The 25,790-nt window shown below is 47.6% G+C and overlaps 1 protein-coding gene across 1 annotated transcript; it reads right to left on the minus strand.

Annotated features, from left to right (window-relative positions):
- Positions 1-74: 74 nt before the first annotated feature.
- NOBOX (NOBOX oogenesis homeobox) lies at positions 75-24,924 on the minus strand (the record flags this gene model as incomplete). Its single annotated transcript, XM_083441057.1, has 9 exons — positions 75-352; positions 3,018-3,362; positions 4,971-5,314; positions 8,425-8,695; positions 15,410-15,546; positions 16,816-16,937; positions 18,685-18,791; positions 20,953-21,672; positions 24,867-24,924. The coding sequence occupies 9 exons, from the start codon at positions 24,922-24,924 to the stop codon at positions 327-329; spliced, it is 2,130 nt and encodes a 709-aa protein (XP_083297183.1). The 3' UTR covers positions 75-326.
- Positions 24,925-25,790: the final 866 nt, after the last annotated feature.

The following is a 25,790-nucleotide window of genomic DNA, read 5'->3' on the forward strand; positions in this document are numbered from 1 at the left end:
CAAGAATCCCACTCATCAGGGACGAAGACAAATGTGGATGTATCAAGAACAAAAAGTCATCTTCCATGCAAAACAAAGGGCTGAATTTGTTTTATTGAAAGATGTTTCACTGCTTCCTTCCTCAGCAGAGCAATAATAATAAATTAAATAATAACAATCGAGCCAATCCTGTTATTTCCTCTTTTTAGTCTTTAGTGAATTTCACAAAGTACATTCTTTTCTGTTTATCTCCAAGAGAAGGTTTAAAAACAACAAAGTCATAATATTATTTTTTTTTCTCTCTCAACCCCCTTGTTTTCCACGAGGAAGCCTGAGTCAGTTCTGAGTCAGTTCTTGCTGTCTTCGGGAAAATCTGGAAAGATAAAGATCAGAATAATCTTGTGAAGTCATTGTCTAGGAAAGGAGGTAGAGGTTAAAAAAAAATTAATACCTTGCAAAAACCACTTTTGCTAGCCACCAGAGAGTTGTGTTTCTTATTTCCAAAATGTTGCCAGATATCAGAGTCCTCTTGTGGCATATACTAGCCTTCTTGAGTCTAGAGCCCTCCACCCGCATTATTACCACCAGGCCAGAATGGTAAGGGGGTCGTCCGGAGCAGGAATTGAGTATCTAGAACCGCAGTTCCAGAAGTGACTCATTTCATCTCGGGTCATGGGAACCTTGTGGGGTCACCAGCATACAATAGAGTGACCCGCAATGAGAAGATGGCTGTTTGGGAACTGGCCGCCAAAGGAAGCATTTGCTTATCAGCTCATTTCAGAGCTTCAGCTCTACTGTTTTCCCCCATGAGAAGAAGGGAAGTAGTTTAAGTAGAAAAGGCTCTCTTACAGCTACTAGGAGCATCATTTTTGTAGCCATTTAAACATGCCCCTTTAGCACCATCCCTTGCTATGTTTGATCATGTCCCAGTTTTTAAAGAAACACATAGCTTTAACCTAAATTATGCAATGACATTAGGTGTAGTTGTAACTCCAACCGCAGAGAAAATGTTACTGTGCCTCACCCATACTACAAAGGAAAATCCAAAAAAAGGCAACATTTACTTTTGGGAACTTTGAGTTAAACTTGGGGTATTACCTTGGTATTATTGGTATGATCCGTGCAGGATGCATGTTCGCAACCTGCAGCGGCATGTCTGTGCACGCGTGGGTTGCAATTTGGCGCTTCTGCGCATGTGCAAAGCATGATCTAGCGCTTCTGTGCATGTTTGACCGCTAAAACCCGGAAGTAACCCATTCTGGTACTTCTGGGTTTTGGCGGGTCTGTAACCCGAAAAAATGCAACCTGAAGCATCTGTAACCCGAGGTATGGCTGTATTCCTCAGCTGACCATGGCGGCTTGCTGTTGCCAATACACTTTTTCCATATAACCCACATTTTCAGAGCAAATAAAGAAAGAATTGACAGAAGATTTTGGAGTGGGGTGGGTTGGGGCATCAACACAATCCCATCTGGGGATCAGAGGTGGTGGGAGCTCCAAGCAAGAATGCCCTATCAGCATGGATTTGAGGAACCACACTTAAAGGATTTCAGGGGGATGGCAGGGACAGGACTATCTAGTTGATCGGGAGGTGCAACTTTCTGCCCAGAGCCTCAAGCCAACAAGAACATTTCAACTCCTTCCTAGAAGGCCTTCTGTATGGGCAGCACAATCCTGGATGCCCAAGAAAATGGAGGACTAAATGAACAAATGCCTTGAATTCTTAGGCATCTAAAATAGGATATTCCACAGAGTGACAATTTGGGATTTCACTTGGTGGAACTGTGGAGGAGGGTAGGTATCCTGGTCTTTCACTCCCAGTCCTCAACTTCTCCTTTGTGGGGCACAAGGATAGCCCTCCTTGCCACTCAAAAGCTTCCCACCTGTGACTCCTTTGCTTCCAGAAACCAACTTTGCTACTGTGAATGAGTAGGAACCCTCATGTTTTGTCTCAAAAACAGCTTGCAGAAAAGAGCTTGGGTTCTTCCCAGCACTCAAGAAAAATGCTAAAAACATACTCACTTGTCCTTACAAGCTCATGTGAGGGAGGATCAAGGGGGACTGCAAGCCCCTGACCTTTGCTTGCAAGGTGGAATGGAGTGACAGGCAGCTGAAGGTTATCTCCTGAGGGTCCAGGAAAAGTGCTGCTGGGGGGTCAACACTCCATCCTTTGAGGGAGGTATGGGGTCGCCCAAAGGGGGTGGCCTTTGGCCCCAACAGCAGTTTACCTTGCTACCATCTAGTTTTCCTTTCACTGGCTGCTTCACCTCCCATTTCCACAAGATGGGTTTTTATTTCACTCTTGGGACAACAGTGAAATGGAGTGTCAGGGAACTGCCATCAGAGCTGGAGGCTTCAGAGGGATGGGGGAGAGGGTCCCAGTAGGGAGAGAGGCAGCCCATCCGCTGGGGAAGGAAATCAGCGTAACACCAGTGGAGAAGGGGGGCAGATGGGGGAATTGGAGAGGTGGCTCCAGGACTCCTTGCCGGAGACCAGCGGAGAGAGTACGGGTACTCCGCTGCCCACACCCTCCCTGCGCAGAAGACTTCCGCGCAGGGAGAGTAGGAGAAGACTGGGCGTCAAACAGCTTTTATGCTGGAAGATGTTCAAGAAACGCCCACTGATGGATTCTGCCAGCGACTGAGGCAGCCACGAAACTTGAGGCTGTCCAGACAGAAAGGGTTCAACCAGGTAACCTAGCCAGGAGTGGCGGCAACTTACGCACGAGCAACCCCTAGAACCATTACACGGAGGTTGTGAGCATCTTTGAGACCTCCTTGAGGTGTGCTGTGCGCACCTCAGTTCTGCTCCCAACAACTCAAAAAACAAGTTCAAAACCATTTCCTATCCACCCTCCTCTTCTCTGACTACAACCTAATTCTGAGTGGCTCCACTACCATTTTGCTCTTTAAATAAACCAACCAAACAACCATCGGGAGATGCAAGCACAGCTCTCACACCATCACACCTAGTGTTGTGCATTCATTTTAATGCTTCATTCCAGACTACCTCATGATGACCACATGACTAGGACTCACCAGAAATATTGTCTTCCTCTTTAGGGATTTTGTCCATATCAGAGTCCTCCTCAAGTAGCGCCATGTGTTGTGTCTGCGACTGGTGATCCAGGTTTGAATTGAGATCTGCCATTTGCTCAGTAGGGAGCAAGAGAGCAGCATATCCTGGGCCTTCTGCTTTGGGCAGCTGCAACAGACAAGGACTGGGAGGCCCACTCTGGTTCTGAAGGTTCTGTGCCTGCTCAGCTGAATAACATCCCCCTCCTGAGCCGGAAAACTGCATTTGTGAGCAAAGTTGATTGGAAAATGGAACTCCTTGCATACACAATTCATTCCAGGGCACAGTCTGAAATGCAGGGATATAGCCTGGGTGAAGGCAGAAGCGAAAAAAGGAGAAGAGAAAGGCGGGGGGGGGGGAGAGAAAAGAAAGAATTCCTTTATGCTGTTTCAGCCACTGTGGGATTTTTAAGTGTTTTTACCACGAGCAACAGGGAGGCGGGCGGCGCTGTGGGTTAAACCACAGAGCCTAGGACTTGCTGATCAGAAGATCGGCGGTTCGAATCCTTGCAACGGGGTGAGCTCCCATTGCTCAGTCCCAGCTCCTGCCAACCTATCAGTTCGAAAGCACGTCAAACTGCAAGTAGATAAATAGGTACCGCTCCAGCGGGAAGGTAAATGGCGTTTCCGTGCGCTGCTCTGGTTCGCCAGAAGCAGCTTAGTCATGCTGGCCACATGACTCGGAAGCTGTACGCTGGCTCCCTTGGCCTATAGAGCGAGATGAGCGCTGCAACCCCAGAGTCGGCCACGACCGAACCTAATGGTCAGGGGTCCCTTTACCTTTACCATGAGCAACAGTTTAAGTCATGCTAATCCTTTGAATAAAAATTTGGGTGTGCTAGAATAAGGCCTGCACCACTGCTGCAGTTTGCCACGGAAATACCCTTTTTAAAAAGTTCTACATTTAAAATATATATCCACAAAGGATGACTGGATAAATAAACTAATTGAATTTATGGAATTGGCAGGATTAACTGCAGTAATAAGGAACCAATCAAACCAGAAAATAAAAATACAATAGAAATGGTCTGAAGATTATATGTCCAAGCACTGCTCAAAAACTAACATGTTGATATGTTTGGATTAATGTTGGTAAGGCTGGTTAAAAACAAAACAAAACAAACAGTAAGTTAAAAGAGTTAAGAGATATAAATTTAGATAAAAATTGCAATGTGAAATATTATATTATAATATATAGGAGGGTGAGGGGCGGTGGAGGGAAGTCACAAGGATATTTTAATGTCTGTAATTTAGGGTGGAATTTTGTTTTGTGTCTATGTGTTTGTTTGTTTGTTTGTAAATACAGTGGTGCCCCGCAAGACGAATGCCTCGCAAGACGGAAAACCCGCTAGACGAAAGGGTTTTCCGTTTTTCGATGCGTTTTGCAGGACGAATTTCCCTATGGGCGTGCTTCGCAAGACGAAAATGTCTTGCGAGTCTTGAGATTTTTTTTCCGCTCCCCACCCCCTTTTTCTAAGCCGCTAAACCGCTAACAGCCTTTTAGCAGCTAATCCGCTAATCCGCTAAGCCTTTAATAGCCGCTAATAGCTAAACCGTTTATAGCGCTAATCAGCTAATCCGCTAATAGGATTGCTTCGCAAGACGAAAAAACCGCTAGACGAAGAGACTTGCGGAACGAATTAATTTCGTCTTGCGAGGCACCACTGTAATTTTTTTAAATAATAAAATAAAATAAAAAGTTCCACGTTTAAAAAGCCTTATGTAACTTCTGTGGGAAATGCTGGCAGTGGTGCAGCCACCTCACCCAGAATGCCTGGTGCTGGCAAGGGCCCCCTCTGAGCCTCAGGACCTTCCGACAGTGTTCATTCCAGTCAACTGCTGACAGCGCCTCCAATGGCACCTCTCCCTTAAGAAGGAATCAACCACGTTGGGCGGAATTCCATTTGAGGTACTCACCCGAGTTCCCGGCTGGTGGCTGTATTAGGAGCTGTCCTCCTGCGTGGTTCTGCAGGTACCCCTGAGAAGCTTCTGTTGCTCCATAGGTTACAAGTCCCCCATTGCTAGGCATGGGGAGAAAAGCTGTGGTGGATTTACCAGGCATAGCTGGTGTGAGGCCGACACTGGAAAATGCAGCGCCAGCAAGGTGAACTGAGCCATGCTGCAACTGGGACACTTGGTGCTGAGGATACTGGTTGAACTGGTAAACCCCAGGCTGGCTATTTGGGTGGTAATAAGGGGTCTCTAGGTTAGCAGTAGGTTCCAGCTGTTCAGGGTAACTGCAATGCACAGGAGCGTCGACGCTGGAGGAAAGAAACAGTTCACAAGTCATTGTTAAGAATTATAACCCACTCCACAAGATATGAGGAGAAATAACTGGGGTTTCTTTGGCAGGGGGGAAGCACATGTTCCAATATACAGTCATACCTTGGAAGCCAAACACCTTGGCACTCGCACGTTTTGGCTCCTGAATGCCCCAAACCCGGAAGTGAGTGTTCTGGTTTGCAAACGTTCTTCGGGAGCCAAACGTCAGACACAGCTTCCGATTGGGTGCAGGAGTTTCCTACAGCCAACTGGAAGCCCCACCTTGGTTTCCAAACATTTTGGAAGTCAAATGGACTTCTGGAACAGATTCCGTTCGGCTTCCAAGGTACGACTTAATCGAAAATGCATATACTCACAAAGCATCCATTTTTGAAATGTTTCGGGGGGGGGGACACCCCTCACATGCCCAAATACAAATATTTTACACTTCCTCCAAATGAAGTTCAAGATACAGTGCTACCTCAGTCTATGAACTTAATTCATTCCGGAAGTCCATTCTTAAACGGAAACCATTCTTAAACCAAGGCACACTTTCCCTAATGAGGCCTCCCGCTACCGGTGCCCTTCCACCATTTGGATTCCGTTCTTAGACCAAGGTAAAGTTCACAAACCGGGACACTACTTCCAGTTTTGAGGAGTTCGTAAACCGAATCGTTCATAAACAGGGCTGTCTGAGAATCCTCCGGAAAAATAATCTCTCAAAGGACCTGTTGATGGCATTTTACCATTGTACTGTTGAGAGTGTATGGTCTCTGTGTGTGGTTTGGGAACTGCACAGTCAGGGGGAAAACAATGCTGTCCAGGGTTGTAAAAACTGTGGAGAGAATAATTGGGTGCACTATTCCCACCTTGGATCAAATCTACGCTTCCAGGTGCCATAAGAAAGCTGCAGAGATAGCGCAGGATAGTGCGCACCCCGGAAATGATCTCTTTCAGCTTCTGCCTTCTGGAAGAAGGTACAGGGTTATAAAGACTAGGACTAGCCGCCTGAAAAACAGTTTCTATCCAAATGCAATTTTGGTTTTAAACGCAGTGTAAGGTAGTCTCTATGGGAGTATATTGTATTTAATTATGGGGTATCAGAGTTTTTAGGGGGCTAACCAGACTGGGATAGCAGGCTTGTTGGTTTTTGAATGTCTGATGTAGATATTTTCAATTTCGTTGTTCTGGATGGGACAATGACAATAAAGATTATTGTAACATATCTTAAACCGAAGTCCCACTGTATGGCATAGCCCAAGTGAAGCAGAGTTCCAGAGCTGAAAAACAGCCAGTGAGAACACTCACATTCATGCCTTTGTTTGAATTTTGTCTGCCATGAAACAAGGGGCCACTTAGGGGTTTGACTAGAGCACCCTTGAGGTCCCTCGTGCCACACTTGACTTCAGAACACATGCAAAGTTGCAAAGTGCATGGCTGGTGGATCTGCAGCTTCTTAAACCTTGTTGTTTAGTCGTTTAGTCGTGTCTGACTCTTTGTGACCCCCTGGACCAGAGCACGCCAGGCACTCCTGTCTTCCACTGCCTCCCGCAGTTTGGTCAGACTCATGTTTGTTGCTTCAAGAACACTGTCCAACCACCTCGTCCTCTGTCGTCCCCTTCTCCTTGTGCCCTCCATCTTTCCCAACATCAGGGTCTTTTCCAGGGAGTCTTCTCTTCTCATGAGGTGGCCAAAGTCTTGGAGCCTCAGCTTCACGATCTGTCCTTCCAGTGAGCATCCAGGGCTGATTTCCTTAAGAATGGGTGCGTTTGATCTTCTTGCAGTCCATGGGACTCTCAAGAGTCTCATCCAGCACCATAATTCAAAAGCATCAATTCTTCGGCGATCAGCCTTCTTTATGGTCCAGCTCTCACTTCCATACATTACTACTGGGAAAACCATGGCTTTAACTTAAACCTTGCTCCCTTAGAACCATTCCAAACTAAGATCTATCGCTGTCTGCTAGGGATCCCTTCTTGTGTGTCTAACATAGCTGTCTGCCTGGAGGTCAGGCAAATCCCTGTTAGAGCCCAGATATGTATTCTGAAGATCCATTATCGGTTAAAACTTATCTTTTTCCCTGTTGGGTTGGCACCCTTAACCCTACTGGATTCCTACCAAGCCAAATGGAAAGCTACACTGCATGAAAAGCTAAGAGGTGTGGGGTTTCCCCCACAGGTCCTGCTAGCTGTAGGTTATGAGAAAGCGAGAGCAATAATCCGCCAACGAATTTGGGATATGGAACTGCAATGCCACGTGAGCGAGATGAATAAACACCCAGCAATAAAAGATAATGGGAGAGGATTTACCCCAGCAAATTAGCTGTCAAAATTACAAATACCTAAATAATGACAGTCATTTACCCTCGCTAGATTCAACGTGCTGCCATCTGCCTTATTGCAGGGCAGATTCGAGGGTAAACCGTACGCGGAACGAGTCTGCCCCTGCGGCTTGATGGAGGTAGAAAGTGTCTCTCATGCCTTGTTACGCTGCCGTTTCTACGGGGATATACGCTCGGCATTTATTACCCCTGCTATGCAAAAATCTCCAAATGAATCCGAACTTCAATGTTTAAAATCCCTGGTAGAGACAAGGATCCCGAGATCACGTTAAGGGTAGCCAAATTCTGTGTGATTGCCCAAAAACTTAGGGAACAAACTGTGCTATCATAATGATTACGGCCTTAAATTTTAGGTTATATGTTAGTGACTAAGTTTTAATTTATATATTTTTTAACTGTTGCTATATCTGTATTGTCCCTGTTATACCTAATTGCAAATTCAAATGTATCCCTATTGTGTTTTATGACTTCCTTGATATTGTATGTGGGCTGGAACTGGTCTGTGACCAAAATAATAAATTCAAATTCAAATGCCTGGTGGGTGGGGGGTAAGAAAGTCCTGCAAAGTTCATCTGCTCATAGATGATGCACTCATAGCGGATGGTACATTTGGAATGCAAATAAAGACAACCAATTTTGTGGGACAGGAAGAAAGCCAACAGCTATGGGAATACAACTTAGCCTTTTTATCTTGGGTGGCAAATTAATCTAGATGAACTCTGAGGCGGGGTGCCTTCATCTCGCTCCCACAAGGCTCACTTCTCCTACCTTTGGTTCTGGATGCTGTAGGCAAAGACCTCACTGCAGCTACTTTCCTGGCTAGATGGACTATATTCACTACTGGGGGTATCCAGCATCAGTGGAACAATGTGATTGTTTGGGTTAAACACCATGCTGAATGGGAGGCTGGCTCTACGAATGGGTGGAGGACTGGGAACGGCAGGAAAGATTTCTTTCTTGAAGGAACCGAACATGCCCTGGGAGATGTCTTTCGTCTGGACGGAGTCATATGTGGTTGTTCTGCCAGCAGCAGAGTCGGCTGTAAAGGAAAAAGGAGGAACACGTTATATAAGAGAGGTTGACAGCAGGGGTGAGGGCACCAACTGGAAAGCAAACAGAAGATTCAGGGGTGAAAGAGTGCAGGGAAAGAGTCAAAAGATGATGGAATCCGGAAAAAGGGTTTGCAGGTATGAGACAATGCTGTTGCCTGCTTCCTAGGACAGTTGTTCTCAAGTTGACATTACATTTTCCAGGTTTGCACCCAAGCTCTTTAAAGCCTACTCCTCAATGTGTGGATGTGACAAACAGGTCTTTCTGAGCATGTGTATCATGCAAGGACACGGGTGGCGCTGTGGGTTAAACCACAGAGCCTAGGACTTGCTGATCAGAAGGTTGGTGCTTCGAATCCCCATGACAGGGTGAGCCCCCGTTGCTCGGTCCCTGCTCCTGCCAACCTAGCAGTTCGAAAGCACGTCAAAGTGCAAGTAGATAAATAGGTACCACTCCGGCGGGAAGGTAAACAGGGTTTCTGTGCGCTGCTCTGGTTTGGCAGAAGCGGCTTAGTCATGCTGGCCACATGACCCGGAATCTGTACGCCAGCTCCCTCGGCCAATAAAGCGAGATGAGCGCCGCAACCCCAGAGTCGGTCACAACTGGACCTAATGGTCAGGGTTCCCTTTACCTTTATCATGCAGGAATGACACACTTGTATCATGCATCAACATCATCTGGGAGCCACTGTTGAATTCAGCTCCCCGTGGTGTGAACCCTCAGCAACAAATCTACGTTTGCCTCTGCATAATGTGTGATGTGACCCTCGGGCATCGTACTGAGAACAAGCACCCTGGCTTGTTTCGCCTTCAGTTTAAGAACCACCTTTCCAGTTTGTTAATTGCATATGCTGATGCACAGCCTAGGAGATCGTGTCAAAACAAGTCAAAGGCAACATGAGTCACATCACACCCTTCTCCAGAAGAGCAAACGGGATTGTGGGAGAGTCCGGATTCCTCTGGAGTTGCTTGTGTGGTTCCGCAATTACATCTGCCTGATGTCAGTGACAGCTCACCTGTCCTAGGTTTCCCCGATACTGCGTGCAAGTTTCATTACGACAGGAAAGGGGAACAATGAGCCTGACAGAGACAGGGCACGGAGTACATGCACAGTTGAAACCTATGGGGATCCAGTTATCTTTCCTTCAACAGTGCCATCCTGACTGCACCAACAAAAACACAAAACTTCTGTGTCAGCCTTCTACAACACCACAGTCCACGTGCTTCCCAACAACGATGAGATGTAAATCGCTGCATAGCTTTTCAAGGGCTCCCTCCTAAATCTCGTAAACAAACAACAACCAGCTCTTACTGGTTTGGGTGTCAATACTCTCTCCATGGAAGTGAATGAGAAAACTGAAAAACTAAGAACATAACGTAGCTCCTGTAATAGTTCCTTTCATACTGACAGACGCATAAACCACCTTTTCTCTTAAAAGAGCAGAGAGGAGAAAGGACCAATATTTTTACTATTGCAATAATAGGCAAACTACTCACTTTTCTTAATATCATTACACATAGTATCAGGGGGTCAAAAGTACTCCACAAGCATATGAAACTGCTTTACAAAAATTTTAAACCCCCCCCCCCGTGAGAACCTTCCTTATTCCCCTGCAAAACTGGTGTTCATCACAGAGTTCAAACTGAGCAAAAATTACGATTTCAGCTTTTGGAAACCATTTCAGGCTCTATTGTGAGACTCTTTAATAGCCTTACAATTAATTAACATGAGAGTCATTCAGTGGAAGGTGACAATGTTGTTCAAACCCACAGAATACAGCATAATATTTTGTCCATATTGCAATTCCAAGACACCATATTTTTAGGATGATGACATGTCTAAAAAGAGTCCCACCACTCAAAACCTAGGCTAGACAGTATTTGATAATCTAGCAACACATTTAGAAGGTTCCAGATTAACTATGCAATTGATCATTTTGTTCATCAGTGCACCGCTACCCAGATAATAAACTAAGAAAAACCTTGCTGTGGTTGCCACACTGAAACCAACAAACCAGAAATTATCCCACTGTATCTTTTCCACATGTGTGTGATGTGTGAACAATAGATTTTTGGGTTTTCAAAAAGATTTGGCACTTGCTGGTTATATGTACCAAGGGCAATGATGATCATTTCCCCACCCCCAAATGCATCAAGGTATAATGCATCTCAGACAGTAAATCCAAGTCTGAAATACTTAATTGAAATAAGACTAAAGGTGCCCTGTGACCAGGTGGTTTTTTCATACACTTCCAAACACATCCATTCATTAACATTTGTATTCCACCCCAAAACAGAAAGCTGTCTCAACAGCTTCCAATAAATACACAGTATATGCATTAAACAGTGCTAAATATCATTATTGCTGGGACAGTCCCCAATGACATGAATATCTCAAAAGAAGTTTCTTGACCCAGATCAAGAGTCAAGTGTTCCCTGGGATGAATCTAGGTACCGTATTTTTCACTCTATAAGACGCACTTTCTCCCTCCTAAAAAGTAAGGGGAAATGTGTGTGCGTGTTATGGAGCGAATGCAGGCTGCACAGCTATCCCTGAAGCCAGGAGAGCGAGAGGAATCAGTGTGCACTGATCCCTCTCACTCTCCTGGCTTCAGGAATAGCCACACAAAGCCTCCGGAGTGCAGCGGGATTGCTCCTCCTGCTGTGCTCTGGAGGCTTTCCGTTGCTTTTGCTGAAGCCAGGAGAGCGAGAGGAATCGGTGCGCAGCGATCCCTCTTGCTGTTCTGACTTCGCTTCACTGGAGAGGCGCTGCACAGAGAGGGAGAGAATTTTCTCTCTCTTGTTTTCCTCTAAAACTAGGTGCGTCTTATGGTCGGGTGCATCTTATAGAGCGAAAAACACTGTACATAAAGAGCTTTGCTGGAGATGGAGAGAGGCAGCCTTAGAACTGGTTGAGGCTGCTGCTACTGATACCAAGAAAATGGGGAGGGGGGTATCAGCCCTGTGCATGGGTGCCTCCCGTTCTCTTGGCCAGATGGCTACCTTGCGCAAAGGCAGTAGTGTGACCTGGGCCACTGAGGCCAGTTTTTGCTCCCCATCCCTTTATTTTTGAGGCAGAGCAGTGGCGTGTTTGGTCTGATGCTCATTTTATGTGTGCGTTGGGGTAGGGCTGTTTTCACTTTGTTGGCTGACTGACTTTTCCCTAGCCTTGAAGTAACACCCTGCTTGGTCCTGAATGGGGTCACTGTGCCCTTGAAGGACCAGGTGCGCAGCCTGGGAGTCATTTTGGACTCACAGCTGTCCATGGAGGCACAGGTCAAATCTGTGTCCAGGGCAGCTGTTTATCAGCTCCATCTGGTACACAGGATGAGACCCTACCTTACTGTCTCGCCAGAGTGGTGCATGCTCTGGTTATCTCTCGCTTGGACTACTTTCTATGTGGGGCTACCTTTGAAGGTGACCCAGAAACTACAACTAATCCAGAATGCGGCAGCTAGACTGGTGACTGGGAGTGGCCACCAAGACCATATAACATCGGTCTTGAAAGACCTACATTGGCTCCCAGTACGTTTCCGAGCACAATTCAAAGTGTTGGTGCTGACGTTTAAATCCCTAAACAGCCTCGGCCCAGGATACCTGAAGGAGCATCTCTACCCCCATCACTGAGGCCCATCTCCAAGGGCCTTCTGGTGGTTCCCTCCCTGCGAGAAGCGAGGTTACAGGGAACCAGGCAGAGGGCCTTCTCTGTGGTGGCGCCAGCCCTGTGGAGCGCCCTCCCATCAGATGTCAAGGAAATAAACAACTGACGTTTAGGAGACATCTGAAGGGAAGTTTTTAATGTTTGATGTTTTAGTGTGCTTTTAATATTCTGTTGGGAACCACCCAGAGTGGGTGGGGAAACCCAGCTAAATAGGCGTGATATATTATTTATTATTATTATTATTATTATTATTATTAACAACTGCACACTGCAGATGATGCTCAGCCTCAATCACCATGCTAGTCTGGGGCAGTGTTTTCCAGTCACTACTCTGGTGAACTCTCTCTAGGGAGCTGTTCTTTTCTATTCTGTGTTCCATATTTTTCTAAGCAGGAACTTAAGCGCATGCATGTGCTTATCTCCTCTACCCTCCCAATCTATTTTCCTCCCATGTCATGTCTTTTCATATTCGAAGTCTGGGTACCCGGTCTTTCTTTCTTTTCTGAAATAATCTGTATGGCAACACTTGAAGCCCCCCTTTTTTTTTTGGCTCAAGAGTAAGATAGCAAATATTTAAATATTTGAAGCAATCCAAACTAAGATCAACTGTAAGCCACTTTATGGAGCAAACAATCTCCCAACCTACAACTTCTCTGAATTTAACCTCAGCTCATTCACAAATAACCCAGAGATGCCTTTTAAATAAAAGGACACATTCTACTCATGTAAAAACATGCTGATTCCCGGACCGTCAGTGGGCCGGATTGAGAAGGCGATTTGGCCACATCTGGCCCTTGGGCTGCCTACCCTGCCTTAAGCCAATGGCCATGGGGTGGGAACAGTGTCCCACAGCAGTACCTTCTGAAGATACTCATCCAGCTACTGGAGTCACTGAAAATCTGTCTTGTAAGCCCAACCTACGCAACTGATCCAGAATAATACTGTGGTCAAAAACCCTCTAGGAAGTCCAGAGTAGCATTCCCCTTGCCCTGAAGTAAATCAACTACCAGGAAACAAAACCTGTTGCTTTCTCATAATTATTTGGAACGGTTCCAAATAATCAGCACCATCCAAGAATACATGACTTGGAAAGGTTGCTACACTTGTTTTTCCCAGATCACTAGGAAAGCCTCATCCTTAAAAGCCTGTGTATGATCACCATCTTCTGGTTGTTACTGACACTACAGCTGAGAGTTCTGAGACTTGCTTCGCAAAAGGCGTTTCCTCCCAGCCCTGCTTGCTGCCCTAAGACAAGGAGCAGAGGAGCTTCTCTCTGCCCCAGCTGCTGAACTGGGAATTGGCAGGGACCAGGTGAAGGAAGGAGCTGCTAAGTTTTCCGTTCTCTGAGTCAGATTTGCACAACTTGTGATCTATCAAGCCCAACGAAGTTCACCAGCCTGAAAGGTGGCTAGCCTAGGGACTAAGAGAAAAGGAAACAATCCCTAGGGAAAATTTATCAAACAATACAGATAAGCTGCTGGCAGTACACAAAACTGCAAGGGGGGTGGGTAATGTCACTGCGCCAAAGGACATTCTACAGAAGAACACTATTAGCTAGCACTATACTAAACAGAGAGACATGGGTGGCGCTGTGGATTAAACCACAGAGCCTTGATGATCAGAAGGTCGGTGGTTCGAATCCCTGCAACGGGGTGAGCTCCTGTTGCTTGGTCCCAGTTCCTGCCAACCTAGCAGTTCAAAAGCACGTCAAAGTGCAAGTAGATAAATAGGTACCACTCCGGTGGGAAGGTAAATGGCGTTTCCGTGCGCTGCTCTGGTTTGCCAGAAGCGGCTTAGTCATGCTGGCCACATGACCCGGAAGCTGTACGCTAGCCCCCTCGTCCAGTAAAGCGAGATGAGTGCCCAGAGTCGGTCACGACGGGACCTAATGGTCCCTTTACCTTTATACTGAACAGAGGCCACACTTCTCTCCCATGTGGCAGGCTGCCCTCCCAGCTCTCACCTGGACAGGTAAAGACAGCCAGTGCTTCCAAGTCCCACATACACTCAGAGGTTTTTGGCTTTGGCTCTCTCTCTTCCCACCCCTCTCTGAACATCCCTTTCAACGCTGTCCTCAAGACACTTGGAAACCCCAAGCCAATTTGCCTCCTGAAGTGCTGCTAGTTGGCCGGCTCCTGTTTCTCAGTCAGCATCTCCCACACCAGCTGCTGATCCTCGGCTGAGAGGAAGAAGAGGAGAGCGCTTTCACTCACACCTTCAGTTTGTTCCAAGGACTCTTCACTCTTGCCAAGCATGAGCCTCAGGTAAAAAGGTAAAGGGACCCCTGACCATTAGGTCCGCTTGGGGTTGCCGGGCTCATCTCGCTTTATTGGCCGAGGGAGACCGGCGTACAGCTTCCGGGTCATGTGGCAAGCATGACTAAGCCGTTTCTGGTGAACCAGAGCAGCGCACGGAAACGCCGTTTACCTTCCCGCTGGAGCAGTACCTATTTATCTACTTGCACTTCATGCTTTCGAACTGCTGGGTTGGCAGGAGCCAGGACTGAGCAACGGGAGCTCACCCCATCGCGGGGATTTGAACCGCCGACCTTCTGATCGGCAAGCCCTAGGCTCTGTGGTTTAACCCACAGCGCCACCCACGTCCCTGAGCCTCAGTTAAGTTCCCCCTAAAAATGCTTTACATGAAGGGGGGCAGTGAAAGCCTCTTTCCTTTAGGAGTCTGGAGGGAGCAGCTACCTGGCATTTGACTACCCTGGAACGGCACTATTACTTTGCTTGATCTAGATGCTATACTCCTATTGATGCAGCCCAGAATTGCATTGGCTTTTTTAGCTGCCGCGTCACACTGTTGGCTCATGTCAAGTTTGTGGTCAACCAAGACTCCTAGATCCTTTTCACATGTACTGCTCTCAAGCCAGGTGTCACCCATCTTGTGTTTGTGCCTCTTATTTTTTTTGCCCAAGTGCTGCACAGTGTGAGAAATAGACTTTCCACTGAGAGAGGAAGTAAAGTAGGGAAACAGGAAGTGAGGCAAGGGCCAACCCTACCCAAGTCACCAGTGCCACAAGCTGAACAGATCTCACCTGAGGAGGCGGCCAGTGGCACGGCCGATCCACTGAGCATGTTAGAATAGTTGGCATCTGGTGCGCCATCCATCATGAGTGCAGCAGGCTGATCGTGCACCATGTCAGATACGGGGGGTGCAGGCAGCAGAGTTATACTGAAAGCAAAGTTTAACAGCATGATCAGGAGGCAGAAGAAGAGGAGTTTGGATTTGATATCCCGCTTTATCACTACCCGAAGGAGTCTCAAGGCAGCTAACATTCTCCTTTTCCTTCCTCCCCCACAACAAACACTCTGTGAGTGAGGCTGAGAGGCTTCAGAGAAGTGTGACTAGCCCAAGGTCACCCAGCAGCTGCATGTGGAGGAGCGGGGAATCGAACCCGGTTCTCCGGATTACAAGTCCACTGCTCTTAACCACTGCACCACACTGGAGGAATGGGCAGAAGGCAAAATGCAAACCTTCCCCTCGATGCTGCTTCACTTTCCATTTCCTTGTCTTCTGAGCAAAAGAGATTCTGTCGCCTTCTTTACTAAGATAATGCCTTTGCAGCTCCATTACAGAACAAGAATATTCATTTTCTCTCTTTAGCTTGGTTGGCTGATCTGTCAAATGCCCCCCCCCCCTCCAATTCAAACCCAAATATCACAGCTGTTGAGGCAAAATTTATCATATATCAGGGCTGCTCTGCTGAGAGGATGTTTGGAACCAGGCAGAGGGCCTTCTCGGTAGTGGCGCCCGCCCTGTGGAATGCCCTCCCATCAGATGTCAAAGAAATAAACAACTATCCAACTTTTTAGAAAACTTTAAGAAAGATTATTTTAAAAATCACTTAGCATAACTCATAAGGCAGTTCTATTTTGAAGGTGGGTGCATCATAAATTTGGAAAGGAACTGATGGTGAAAAGCTTTTTTTGTCAACTTCCTCTCATCACACATTTTGTCTGTTGTTTAAACACCTATACCTTTTAGTTATATCTTCTGTAACTCACAAAAACCTGTATTTTAAAACATATTTGCAATTTAAAATCCCAAATACTCTTTAGAAACTGAATTGTATTTGGGTACCTAAAAGGTAGACTTCTGGCTGCAGACACTTTGTATTCCAGCACCATTAACAGAAAGTATGAAATTAAGAAAAAGGCTGTGAGAGAAAATAAACGCCTGTCATTCATATAAGCTTCATCCTGGAGACTGGCACATATTTTTGCCAAACTGCTAAAAGTGACCTGAGAGATTCCTCCTAGATCATAGTGTGATGTCACTCATGTCAATTTTGCTCCCAAAGAAACAGGCTCTGCAAGTTTCTGTAGTGCCCAAACCTTGGAAAACCCACGTGACAAAAGAATATTTTAGGATGTAAGGAACTTTCCGTTCTCTTAAAAAAACTACCATCCATCTTCAACCTGAGTTGTGGAGGCTCCTCACCCTTGAGAACTTTGTTGACGGCCTATTGACAAAGCCAATGTTGCGACTGAACATTTCTTGCTGCTTTTCACCGTCAATTTTTCTGTTTTTCTCCACTTGGCTCTGCGATTCTGGAACCAGATCTAAGGAAGGAGAGAGGAATCCTCAGTGAAACAAAACAAACTCCACATTTCCAACTTCTTTGTAAACCATATGAACACCAAATTCACCATAAAATGAGAGGTTCTTCACCAGATCACGGAACCCCCTTTCACAACAGAGAGAAATCAAAAGGCACTGCAAAAATATCCACCACCAACCATCCCATTTTAAAAGCCAAGCAAGGACTGAAGTTGCAATCTTGAACAAGAGCTGCTTGACGCTTTTCAAAGTGTTGGTGTTGACCTTTAAAGCCCTAAACGGCCTCGGCCCAGTACACCTGAAGGAGCGTCTCCACCCCCATCATTCTGCCCGGACACTGAGGTCCAGTGCTGAGGGCCTTCTGGCAGTTCCCTCATTGCGAGAAGCAAAGCTACAGGGAACCAGGCAGAGGGCCTTCTCGGTAATGGCACCCGCCCTGTGGAACACCCTCCCATCAGATGTCAAAGAGATAAACAACTACCTGACATTCAGAAGACATCTTAAGATAGGCCTGTTCAGGGAGGTTTTTAATGTATGACATATTAGTGTATTTTTGGTCTTTGTGGAAGCCGCCCAGAGTGGCTGGGGAAACCCAGCCAGATGGGCAGGGTACAAATAAATTATTATTATTATTATTATTATTATTATTATTATTATTATTATTATCTCTCCTTCCTCAAGCTACATGCCCCACTCTCCTGGTAAGAAGCAGCTGGAGAAGGGCAAATTGAGTGGGGAATTGCCAGAGGTTGCTCAGTCCTTCCCCCCACTCCTACTGGTCCACCCTAGACTACATGTGGCTTTGGCATTTTATCTATAAAAAGCTGCCGCCAAAGATACGGCAGGGGGGTGGCGGTATAGGTGATGGAGCATCAATTGCAATTTGGATGTTGGCCCAAGCTGAATGAAACACAGTTGTGATCCAGCTGCTATTCACCCCCTGCTACAGAAAGGCCAACAGCAGGGTAGGCAACCGAAGGCCCGGGGGCCAGATCCGGCCCAATCGCCTTCTCAATCCGGTCCAGGAATCAGCGTGTGTTTACATGAGTAGAATGTGTCCTTTTATTTAAAAGGCATCTCTGGGTTATTTGTGGGTCCTGTCTGGTTTATTTTACATGAGTAGAATGTGTGCTTTTATTGAATAATGCATCTCTGGGTTATTTGTGGGGCATAGGAAATCGTTCATTTCCCCCCCCAAAATATACCGTATTTTTCGCCCTATAGGACGCACCGTCCCATAAGGCGCACCTAGTTTTTTGGGGGGGAAATAAAGGGAAAAAATTATTTCCCCCCCCCAGCTTCCCTCGACCCCAGCCCCCAAACAGGCAGCTCTCTGCAAGCCGTGGGAGCCCAGCGCTGGCTCCCGCTGCTTGCGGAGAGGTCCGCGAAGCCTGGACGCGCTGAGCTCAGCGCGCGCAGGCTTCAGCATGCAGGCAGCTCTCCGCAAGCAGCGGGAGCGCTCCCGCTGCTTGCGGAGAGGTCCGCGAAGCCTGCATTCGCCCCATAGGACGCACACACATTTCCCCTTCATTTTTGGAGGGGAAAAAGTGCGTCCTATAGGGCGAAAAATACGGTAGTTCGGCCCACCACATGGTCTGAGGGACGGTGGACCAGAGTTGCTGACCCCTGGCCAACAGGGGTGGAGGGAGGAATTGTAAATGCATTTGCCAACAGCAGAATAATCCTTTCCTAGTTGGCTATTTTCACTATCAAACCCCCCATGTTTGTTGTTCAGCAGGGAAGACTCGCCATAACACGCTGTGGGGTCACGCTGATAGCAGCAGCAATTTCGCGGCGCTTCTCGCTGTCCGGATAATGGTCCTCGTGGAATGTTCTCTCCAGCTCCTCTAGCTGTTCTGGGAAGGAGGGTATCATTAAATGAAGAAGAAGAAAAAAGAGCAATGCGAAAGGGAGAAGAGGATAAGTTCAGAGTGGGGAGGAATAGTAGAAAACCCTTAAAATATTTGTATCAACACTCCTATCCTTCAAAATCAAAATACATCAAAATGTTGCAGCACGCCCATGGTCTCTAACAGGAGGGCTTCTGTTCAGGGCTAGAGCCAGTCTTCCTATATAATGCTAAAGGGCTGAGGCTGGGGCTAACTACGAGCCTAATCACCGTATTGCCATATAGCTATGGAAGTGACATTACAGGAGGAGTTTTTAAAATCTCATACCCAGTGCACATTTCACTTCAACATCCCCTGGATGTCAGCCACAGATAACGGGCTACATTCAATGCTGGTCATACTCAGAGTAACCCCATTACAATTAATAACAATTGCTAATTTAGATTTGTTAATTTCAAGGAGTCTACTCTGAGTAAACCATAGTAGGATACCAGCCATCATTATAAGATCTACATAGCCTGCTTGACTCCTTTAGATCTTTTTGCCCCCATCCTGGGGGCACTTGTGAGAACTGCTCACAGGAAACACAGCAGAGAAATTTTAGTACAGTGGTACCTCAGGTTAAGTACTTAATTTGTTTCAGAGGTCCGTTCTTAACCTGAAACTGTTCTTAACCTGAAGCACCACTTTAGCTAATGGGGCCTCCCACTGCTGCCGTGCCGCTGCAGCACGATTTCTGTTCTCATCCTGAAGCAAAGTTCTTAACCCGAGGTAATATTTCTGGGTTAGCGGAGTCTGTAACCTGAAGCGTATGTAACCTGAAGTGTATGTAACCTGAGGTACAACTGTATAGCTATGAATGGGCAGAAGCGTGCCACCCCGCAAGCATACCAACCTATTTAGGCAATTAAATTTATCTACAATTTTCTTATCGTTGTTCCCTCAACATTTCAAAGGTTCTGGAAGCTTTCATGTCTGGGTTTTTTAAATGAATTTTCTTTTAACTCATCAACTACTATATTTCTGTATACCAAGCAGGTATGTAGAGATCTCTACCTGATTTTTGAGTGGCCCAGTTTCAGTTCCAAACTGATGGGCTCTCAGCTACCTGAAAGGAAGGAATATTCTGGAATTAAGAAATCTGAAGGAGGGGCTATAATGGAATTGCAGAACGGCATTGCAAGGAGTTAAGAGATGTTGTAACACTTATCTTATGACAGGGCACCAGCTGGCCAGGGAGCCAGTTTCTTATCTATTGTTTAGTCCTGGGCTGCTGTTAGCTGGGCTTCAAGCTCAGCGACCTGTCCAAGGAGCTCTGGTGTCTGGTCATGGGGGCCATGAGAAGGTTTACGAGAGAAAGATATAAAAGTGGCTTGGAAACTCTCCTCCACCAACCTCAGCAAAGACAGAGACTGGTGTTACTGAACGTACTAGCCATCGTGCTGTACTGAGCAGGGCCAAACATTGCTTAAGCCACTTCCGGCTTGCCCCAGGAGGTGGGGTTGCGGGTGTCACGCCCACCCCAGGTGAGCGGGGGCTGGTTCAGCCCCCGCGAGAGCAAGGAAATCCCAGGGAATCCCGGGGCATCCTGCCCCCCCCCCCAGCCAGCCAATCGGCGGTGACCGGGGGAGCTCCTAGTTGACGTGCCTCGGCGGGGGACTCCCCCACTAAGGTGTTAACCCTTCACCGTGTCTCCAGCAAATGGGCTGGAGCCGGATAGTCGGTTGGACCAATGCCTAAGCCAATGCCTCTCATTCCTGAATTCAATAAAGTTGTGGCCTAATTCGCCCATTTTAACCTTAAATGATGGTGCCTCGTGTCTTTATTCATCCTGGTGGGGGGCGGGAACTCGCCACGCAACTCTGCCTGTAGTCGAGCTGTAATAAACACTTGGTACAATTCACTTTTTGGTTGGGTCATTGCATTCAGACCCAGCAAAAAAAGAAGCAGCTGCTGTTGGTAACACAGGAGCCTTGAGGGACTTCAAATTGGTGCTGGTGGTTTAGGCGGCAACCTTTACCAACTCATAATCCTTCCCTGCTCCCCAGCAAAGTGTGTGAGTAAGTAACTGTAACAGGATCCAAGAGCAGTTAACTCTAAGAACACTGTAGCACTGAGGGTTGAGAAGGGACCATGAAGAGGGATGAATCAGCTCTTAATCGCTTACCAGCACTGTAGAACGTGCGTGTCTTCTTCTGGACAGGTGGAGCAGGCTCCACTGGAGCTTTTGGTGGTTCTTTCTTATCATTGGCTCCCTCCTGCTTGCTCTTGGCTGTCTGGAATGAAGAGGCTCTGGAGGACTGCTGACCCACACAGCTGGCTGCAGCGCATCTGGCCGATCTGCGCATAGCATTGCCCAGGTTTTCGCTCACACCCTGACTCTGTTGCTCCAAAGCAGCTGAAGATGCTTTCAGAGAACCAGCAGTGAAAACAGCATCGCTTCTTCTTTTCACATTCCCCTTTTCTGAAACTTTAAGGCAGGATACTTCTCCTGGGATTTGTGGCTTTGGCTGATTAATGAATTCTTGGTTCAGTTCAGCTTCCGGAATAGGGGGATCAGGGTTTATATTGCTGGCATAGTTTGGCAGGTGCCTGTATATAGTGACAAAATTGAGCTGGTGACTATCCAAAACTGACGACTGTGAAGCCGAGGACCCTGCGCCTTGTCCTATGTAACAGTCCCCTGCTTGCTCTTGCTTTGCTACATCATTCTCCCTTTCTTTTGCCAGGATCTGCCCCGTCTTTTCTTCCATAATGACGGTGTGGAGAACGGACACCACACTACTTCTGGCTCCAACCTCACTCTCAAGGTTCCCATTTTCGTCTGTGCACAACAGCGGCTCTCTAAGTCCCTTCCCCTCTTGACTCGCAAACTCCTCCATGCACACTGCAAAGCAAATGAACTGAAATGGTTATTCAAGAAAGCGAGATACAAAAGTAAGACAGGTCCCTGCTCAAGAAGTTTACAGTCAAAGTTTTAACTGTGGAAAGACAGCAATGGCAAGACATAAAGTGAAGGGTAAAAATAATGCAGGCTGAATGGGAGCAGAAATGGCTGTTTTACGTGGGAATGAAGGGTTAAACCAACAGCTTCCCAGGGGAAAATATGAACTAATGCATTTCCAATGTGCAAAAGTCAAAACAGCTTCCCGTGACATAAAAAGCCATGTCCTGGTTTTGTGTAATTTGTTCTAATATACATCACAAGTAGCTTACACATTCTCCATCTATTATTATGACCTGCTGGAGACCTCTGTCCTTATTTCTTAAGTGTTTAGTACTGAAAAAGCAGCTTCCTTACAAAAGATGTACAACCTTCATGAAAAGACATGTTATGGGACACCTTCCTGTTCAGCCTCTGCCCCACTCCTCTTCCACCTTTATCAGTGTTGAGGTTTGTTTCCTTTCTGCTTTAATTTTGCAAATGGTCACCTTTTTCACAACCTCTTAATGACCTCTTAATAACTGTCACAACCGCTTAATGACTGTCTTAGAAATCTATTAAACCTAGATGGCTTAAAACCAACCAACCAACCACAGGACAACTCCACGGAGGAATGCTCTGTCAACGGCTATCAGTCACAATAACTAAATGGAACCTCAGTGTATGCCTCCAAGCACCAGATACCTGGGTCAAACAAATGATGGCCATCATTTTCATGTACTGCTTGTATCTGGGTTACCACAGCTGGAAACAGAACACTGACCTTTGGTTTGAACTTGCAAGGCAAGTCATTTAATACACCCTACATACACCCAGTTTTTCTTCTTGAAGAGCTCATAAATGTAGGGAGAGAGTATTTTATAGCGCACCGTACCTTAGATTACATTGACAGCATATGAGTCTATATTTCCCAAGGGCTTACATATGATTCCCAGGTAGCATTCAAGGCCAAATCTGCTTATCTGAAACCCACATTGTGTATTTTCAGGCCATTTTGGGGACCGATTAAGCTAATGTTATACTTCTTAACATCGGGAAAGGGAAGACCTATCCCTGAACTTTGTGATGCCACAACTCAGTCCATCCATGAGGGTGCAGTTGACACTTTAAACTGCCTCTGGTGTTGGACTCATGCGCAGGATGCATGCGCAGTCACCACCACGTGCGAGGACCATGGCAGTGGATAAAAGCTTTGTTCCTGTGAATTGGTGGTACATACATAAGGCCAATTCATCACAGGTCCACATGCCACATGCAAAACATGTTAAGGATTCAGTGTCACCATGAGCATCAGTCTGGAATTTGGGGCCAAACTAGGCTTGATAGGCAGCCATGTACATGCACATCTTTCTGTTCACAGTATAAAACAGGAAAGGGGTCCTAGAATCTACTGCCTAGATGAAAAAGAGTAAACAGGGAGGGGAGTGAAAATCACCCCTCCCTCACTTTTCCTTTTACTGCTTTGAGCAGCCTTCTCCCAACCCAGTTGTGATACCGGAAATGAACAAAGTGCAGGTCAAGATTTGTTTCTCTTCCCTTGCAGTGGCATAGCGTGGGGGGTGCAGGTGGGGCGGCGGCACCGGGCGCAACATCTGGGGGGGGGGGCGCGCGCTCGCAGCTCCCTGCCCCTACCTGGCTCACTCACTCTCTCTCACTGCAGTACTGGCTGTGCAAATCCGAGCCGAGCCGCCGGGTCGCCGCCCACTGTGGAGGGGAGGGTGCCAGGCGTGCGGTGCGGTGAGAGAGCGAGGGACTATCTGGGGGAGGGACAGTGCAGCGGGGGGGGGGGGCGCAAATTACTTGCCTTGCCCCGGGTGCTGACAACCCACGCTACGCCACTGTTCCCTTGCACTCCTTTTCATGCAAACAGCATTCCAAGTCCCTGCTATGTGAAGGAAGTGGTGTGGAAGGGATGTGGATGGCTGGCCCTGACATCGAGTTTGGCCTTTATTCTCATCCCACTTAACAGGACTGAGGTGGTTTCAAGTCATTCTGATGTTTTCACATGTGAAACAGAAAATAAAAAGTAAGTGCTGCCTGTTGAGTGCAGACGCTCTTTTTCCCTCTCTTTTAAAGCTGTACCACGAGCCAACCAATGTAAGAGAAGTGTGGGACACTGAACAGGCAGTGCATCTTTCTTGTCTTTCATTTTCAGGCCAGATACCAAAAGAATAAGTCTTAGAACCAGCCCACCCCTTATTCTTCCTGGTCCCACAAGCCTTAGATCCATAAGCCTAGCTTTTGTGCTGTGCCTAAGACCTAGCAAAATAAAACTAGAGGTTGCATTCACCTAAGTCTTACTCGGTGGAGACGCCCTGAAATTAATAACCAAGTGAGGCCCATTGATTCCAATAGGTCTACTCTAGGTAAAACTGAATGGGATACCGCCCTCTGGGGCTTCTGCCCCTTACCATGAAACCCCACCCAGCAAGGTGCCAGACTTTTCCTCACAGTAATTTCCAAAGCTGTGCAAGCCAGTTTCCGCGTAGGTTTACTCAGAATCAAGATCCACTGTGATCAGTGAGATTTACTCCCATGCAAGTTTTAATACAGAAACCAGCGATAGGAACAAAATTCCGCGGCAGCTGAAGGGCACCCAGTGAATGAACCGCCTTGCCGGAGCTACCTAAGGGGGGAATTGTTTGTTTCGCTCCTTTGCAAAGCTAGGAACCTTGCCTGCCAACTTGAAAGAGACAAGAAATGGAACGTCCTTCCAAGACGCCGGAGTCTGAAGCTACAACGCGCAAAGTAGAGGTTGCTCCAGAATTCGGCTTTCTGGAGGCTGCCTTAGGGTGGGAGAGAGGTGGTTTACCACGTCCTTAACTAGAGCGTGTCTAAGAAGGACTTGGAGCGGATCCCCCTTTGCCCGCCCCCCCATGTTGTGCAGAGGGGGTCCCCAAACGCAGCAACGGGCGGGGACAGGTGCGCTCCCCTCGGGGCTAATATTAACGCGGGCATAATTGGGCCATTACATTCTTCTATTGGCAATTAAAGATGGCAAATAAGAGCCAAGTGTGCGGGAACTTCTAGCGCGTCGGCGAGTCCTCTCCTCCCCAGGGACGCCGAAAGGGCGGCGGGAGAAGGTCCCGGAGGGCTGCTCCCCCTGCCCACCCCGGCTTCCATGGCCCCCACTTTACCCGCGTCCTGGGGCGGCGGAGCGGCCGCCGCCGCCTCCAGCTTAGCGCGCACTTCCATCTTCCGCCTCGGGCGCGGCTGCAGCAGCGCAGGGAGCTTTGTAAACCGCCGCGCGCGCCGACGCCAGGCAAGCTCATCAAGGGCACCTGCGCGGCAGGAGGAAGCGGCGGGTCACCCCGAGGCTCCCTTGGCCACCCCACACGCGTCTATTCCGAAGCCGGCTCTCCAGAGTCTGTGCCGGATTTACCTATAGCTATATAGGCCACCACTCTCTTGGGGGCCCCCAAAAAACTAAAGGTAAAAAAACCCCTGGATGTACATTTCCAAAATAGAAGGTAAATAACAAATAAAATAAAACCTACATACAGCAACAGTGTTTTGTGTTGTGTAGGCTCCTATGGTGTGAGTAATGTGTGAGTAATTACCCTGCTCCCCAGTGGCGTAGCGTGGGTTGTCAGCATCCGGGGCAAGGCAAGTAATTTGTGCCCCCTAACCCGGGGCAAGGCAAGTAATTTGCAAAACCCCCCTGCACTGTCCCTCCCCCAGATAGTCCCTCGCTCTCTCTCCGCACCGCACCGCACGCCTGGCACCCCCCCCTCCACAGTGGGCGGCGACCCGGCGGCTCGGATCGGATTCGCACAGCCAGCACTGCAGTGAGAGTGAGTGAGTGAGCCAGGTAGGGGCAGAGAGCTGCGAGCGCGAGCGCCCCTCCCCAGATGTTGTGCCCTGTGCGGCCGGCCCCCCCTGCACCCCCCACGCTACGCCACTGCTGCTCCCTAAAATATCACTGGTTTGCTCATTTCTATATACAGTGGACACTCGGGTTGTGAACGTGATCCATGCAGGATGCATGTTCGCAACCCGCGCCTACGTGTCTGCACATGCACGGTTGCGACTCGGCACTTCTGCGCATGCACGACTGCCGA

This window comes from Podarcis tiliguerta (genome assembly GCF_965153285.1).
Source record: "Podarcis tiliguerta genome assembly, chromosome: 5".
NCBI lineage: Eukaryota > Metazoa > Chordata > Lepidosauria > Squamata > Lacertidae > Podarcis > Podarcis tiliguerta.